This window comes from Salvelinus fontinalis, unplaced genomic scaffold (assembly GCF_029448725.1).
Source record: "Salvelinus fontinalis isolate EN_2023a unplaced genomic scaffold, ASM2944872v1 scaffold_0132, whole genome shotgun sequence".
NCBI lineage: Eukaryota > Metazoa > Chordata > Actinopteri > Salmoniformes > Salmonidae > Salvelinus > Salvelinus fontinalis.
The window spans coordinates 233417-238799 of record NW_026600341.1 but is presented as its reverse complement, the minus strand read 5'-3'; the positions used below and the strand labels follow the sequence as shown (position 1 = coordinate 238799).

Genomic DNA, 5383 nt, shown 5'->3' with positions numbered 1-5383 from the left:
TAAGTGGTAAAATTAACTAGAAAATTTTAAAAAGTTAGAAAGTTAAAAAGTTAAAAAGGAAAATCAATGAGCTAAATAAAAGCATTTCAGTACCAGTCAAATAGTAACACAATAAAATAACAATAATGAGACTATAAGGAGTACCAGTACTGAGTTAATGTGCAGGGTACCAGGTAGTTGAGGTAATAATGAGACTATAAGGAGTACCAGTACTGAGTCAATGTGCAGGGTACCAGGTAGTTGAGGTAATAATGAGACTATAAGGAGTACCAGTACTGAGTCAATGTGCAGGGTACCAGGTAGTTGAGGTAATAATGAGACTATAAGGAGTACCAGTACTGAGTCAATGGGCAGGGTACCAGGTAGTTGAGGTAATAATGAGACTATAAGGAGTACCAGTACTGAGTCAATGTGCAGGGGTACCAGGTAGTTGAGGTGATAATGAGGCTATAAGGAGTACCAGTACTGAGTCAATGTGCAGGGGTACCAGGTAGTTGAGGTAATAATGAGACTATAAGGAGTACCAGTACTGAGTCAATGTGCAGGGTACTAGGTAGTTGAGGTAATTGAGGTAATATGTACATGTAGGTAGGGGTAAAAGTGACTAGGCAATCAGGATAGAGATTACATCTCCTCATCCAGGGAGTGCACACACACACACACACACACACACACACACACACACACACACACACACACACACACACACACACACACACACACACACACACACACACACACACACACACACACACAGGAAGGGAATGTTGTGTTTGTTTAATATTGTTTTAGGACTATGAAAATGGACAAAAGGATTAGCCTATGGATTATGAAAACAACAAAAATAAATGGGAAAATGGGAGAGGAGAAATGACTAGAGACAGTGTTGTTTAACTCACTGACCATGACCCATGAGTTCTTCTTACCTTTGTTCAGTAGAAAAGTCTCCCTTTCTAAACTTTGGAGGCGGACTCATAGACCGGTCACTCTTCATGGACACACCGCTGGGTACAGGTCTCTCCTGCTTGATTGGACTTCAACACAACAGAGACAAACATTACATCTCTCATCTACTCGGAGCTCAGATTCCAAAACGCTATATGTCACTTTTCAGAAATGTTCGTAAACAACCTTTTATTGTTTATAGAAATTATGAATGAGATGTTTTTTTCACTATCTAATCATTAAATGTAGTCGTTCAATGACAGACATGTATTTGTTTAATGTCTTTCACTTGATGTTTAATTTCAGAGAGAAAAACAATCACGTTTATTTTGCCAAATGCTATATATCTGCCTCACTCTCAGAGAAATCAGTAGTACTGCTAGGTTTTACACAGTAATAATATATATCTGCCTCACTCTCAGAGAAATCAGTAGTACTGCTAGGTTTTACACAGTAATAATATATATCTGCCTCACTCTGAGAGAAATCAGTAGTACTGCTAGGTTTTACACAGTAATAATATATATCTGTCTCACTCTCAGAGAAATCAGTAGTACTGGTTTTATACAGTCAAATGTGACCGACCGGCTTAATTCGGTCTCATGTAGCAAAAAAAAATTAACCTTTATTTAACCAGGTAGGCGAGTTGAGAACAAGTTCTCATTTACAATTGCGACCTGGCCAAGATAAAGCAAAGCAGTGCGACACAAACAACAACACAGAGTTACATATGGAATAAACAAACATACAGTCAATAATACAATAGAAAAGTCTATATACAGTGTGTGCTAATGGCGTGAGGAGGTAAGGCAATAAATAGGCCATGGTAGCGAAGTATATTCAATTTAGCAAATTAACACTAGAGAGATAGATGTGCAGATGATGATGTGCAAGTAGAAATACTGATCTGCAAAAAGAGCAAAAAAGTTAATAAAAACAATATGGGGATGAGGTAGGTTGATTGGATGGGCTATTTACAGATGGGCTGTGTACAGCTGCAGCGATCGGTAAGCTGCTCAGGTAGCTGATTCTTAAAGTTAGTGAGGGAGATATAAGACTCCAACTTCAGTGATTTTTGCAATTCGTTCCAGTCATTGGCAGCAGAGAACTGGAAGGAGAGGCGGCCAAAGGAAGAATTGGTTTTGGGGGTGACCAGAGAGATATACCTGCTGGAGCGCGTGCTACAGGTGGGTGTTGCTATGGTGACCAGTGAAATATACCTGTTGGAGCGCGTACTACAGGTGGGTGTTGCTATGGTGACCAGTGAAATATACCTGTTGGAGCGCGTACTACAGGTGGGTGTTGCTATGGTGACCAGTGAAATATACCTGTTGGAGCGCGTACTACAGGTGGGTGTTGCTATGGTGACCAGTGAAATATACCTGTTGGAGCGCGTACTACAGGTGGGTGTTGCTATGGTGACCAGTGAAATATACCTGTTGGAGCGCGTGCTACGGGTGGGTGTTGCTATGGTGACCAGTGAGCTGAGATAAGGCGGAGCTTTACCAAGCAAAGACTTATAGATGACCTGGAGCCAGTGGGTCTGGCGTCGAATATGTAGCGAGGGCCAGCCAACGAGAGCATACAGGTCACAGTGGTGGGTAGTATATGGGGCTGTGGTGACAAAAAGGATTGCACTGTGATAGACTGCGTCCATTTTGCTGAGTAGAGTGTTGGAGGCTATTTTGTAAATGACATGGCCGAAGTCGAGGATCGGTAGGGTAGTCAGTTTTACGAGGGTATGTTTGGCAGCTTGAGTGAAGGAGGCTTTGTTGTGAAATAGGAAGCTGATTATAGATTTGATTTTGGATTGGAGATACTTAATATGAGTCTGGAAGGAGAGTTTACAGTCTAGTCAGACACCTATTTGTAGTTGTCCACATATTATAAGTCAAAACCGTCCAGAATAGGGATGCTAATAGGGCGGGCGGGCGCGGGCAGCGATCGGTTGAAAAGCATCCATTTGGTTTTACTAGCGTTTAAGAGCAATTGGAGGCCACGGAAGGAGAGTTGTATGGCATTGAAGCTCGTTTGGAGGTTTGTTAACACAGTGTCCAGAGAAAGGCCAGATGTATACAGAATGGTGTCGTCTGCGTAGAGGTGGATCAGGGAATCACCCGCAGCTGTCAGAGAAATCTGATATATACAGAGAAAAGAGTCGGCCCGAGAATTGAACCCTGTGGCACCCCCATAGAGACAGCCAGAGGTCCGGACAACAAGCCCTCCGATTTGATGCACTGTGCTCTATCTGAGAAGTAGTTGGTGAACCAGGCGAGGCAGTCATTTGAGAAACCAAAGCTGTTGAGTCTGCCGATAAGAATACTGTGATTGACAGAGAGAAAAGCCTTGGCCAGGTGGATGAAGACGGCTGCAGTACTGTCTTTAATCGAAGGCGGTTATGATATCGTTTAGTACCGTGGCTGAGGTGCACCCGTGACCAGCTCGGAAACCGGATTGCGCAGTGGAGAAGGTACGGTGGTGTATATCATTTTGGGAAATTTTTTTAATTCTTTACTTTTACTTTGGCAGATAATGCTTGATTCAGATTTATTGTTTGTTATGCTATAAATTTTTATTTTATGGTTGTAAGTGGTAAAATGAACTAGAAAATGTTATATTTTGCAATTCTGAGTAATTACTACTTTAGTAAGGAATTACACATGATTCAGTACTACTGCAGTTGCTACATAATTCCAATAGATGGCAGCATAAGACCACAAATGACATTTCAGAAGATTAGTTTAGTTTTCTCCCTGGATACACCACCACTCCCCCTCACAGGAAAACTCCTGTGTGCTTCTTTCTGTCCCTTTCCACACTGCTACCGCAAGAGGATGGACTGAAAAAGCATTTAACAGATTCCTGTGAAGTAATATAATGATGATTCATGTTTATTATTACCTGTTTTTATGCTCATGTTTTGAAATTATGCTTCATTAATTTTGTCACTCTGCCTTCTCCGGGGGCATGTTGAGGTAAATTTACTAACCGGGAGGGTTGAATTATGTAATTTATTGGTGGGCTGGAAGACGCACTCTTGTCTTTTCTATTCCGAGGTTGTTTACTCGCAATATCAGATATTAAGATGATTTTTTATATTGCATATATAGTAGGGTCGAGGTTCTGACTAGTGATTATTTACCCGGGGTTTAATACCTGCTATAGTCACTATTTTGTTGCTCTCCCAAAAGCAACGCAGCCCTAATACGAGATGCATAACTAAAGTAATGAGTGACCATTTTAGAAAATTATGAGACATATAGTCTGTGATTGCATGCTATTTTATGTCTATCATATTGCTGCTTGTAGCCTATAACTGATGCTTCGTGGTCTTATGCTGCCGTCTATTGGGAATATTTAGCAATTAAAAAATATTAATTCACGTACAGACATTGGTGAGGCAGCTGAGAAATAAAGTGTATTAACCTCATGAATTCCTTAGATCTCAAACCTGCCCCACCTATCCTACGCCAATTGCTAGACTTTCATATAGATGTTACCAGGTCACACAGTTCAAACCACATTTGAAAAACATGTCTTGTTTATCAAGTGTTCTGCCTTGCAATAATAAATATAATAAAATAACAAAACAATAAAAGCAAAATGCTTAGACAGGTTTTGATTAACAAAATAATCAAAATGCTATTTAGTACTAAAATAGTTTCTAGAAGTGTTCTAGGCTACCCTAACCTGGAATTAGGGTTAAGGGTTAAGGCTAAAATATGTAATACGTAGGGTTAGAGTATCTGTATAGCACTTTGTGACATCTGCTGATGTAAAAAGGGCTTTATAAATATATTTGCTTGATTGTTAGGTTTAGGGGTTTTAAGGCAAAAAATCAGTATGGGTTTATAGCTCTCTTGCTCCTCCCTGTGGCCTTCTGTGGGTACTACATAACTCATTCACAACACCTGCTAGGCTCATAATCTGAGGTAGCAACTGCGTCAGATCTACAAATCAATGAGCTAGAAATGTCCATTTGGTTTGTAACTCAGTGAACCTGCACAGCATTCACTCAATTCGAAGTCAACGAATGAAGATTCCAATGATGCATATCAAATTACCCAGCAGCCATTTAGAAACAAGATGTCGTAAAAAAAATAATAATCTTCTTTTAAAAATGTATTCTGGCTGTTTAAATCGGCCACATCTTGAAAAAGAGGACAGTAATAATAGTAATAATAATTTAATAAAGATATACCCATCTAAAATCTATTAACTGATAATCTGAGAACAGTAATATTGAAGGACAGTAATAATAGTAATAATAGTAATAATAAAGATATACCCATCTAAAATCTATTAACTGATAATCTGAGAACAGTAATATTGAAGGACAGTAATAATAGTAATAATAATGTAATAAAGATATACCCATCTAAAATCTATTAACTGATAATCTGAGAACAGTAATATTGAAGGACAGTAATAATAGTAA

At 39.4% G+C, this 5383-nt stretch overlaps 1 protein-coding gene across 1 annotated transcript in view; it reads right to left on the bottom strand.

Annotated features, from left to right (window-relative positions):
* Positions 1-990: 990 nt before the first annotated feature.
* The window catches only part of LOC129843417 (NLR family CARD domain-containing protein 3-like), a 10104-nt gene continuing 5711 nt past the window's right edge, over positions 991-5383 (bottom strand). The window contains exon 8 of the mRNA XM_055912125.1: positions 991-1034. Coding sequence (XP_055768100.1) covers positions 991-1034 — 44 coding nt within the window. The remainder of the gene's footprint in view (positions 1035-5383) is intronic.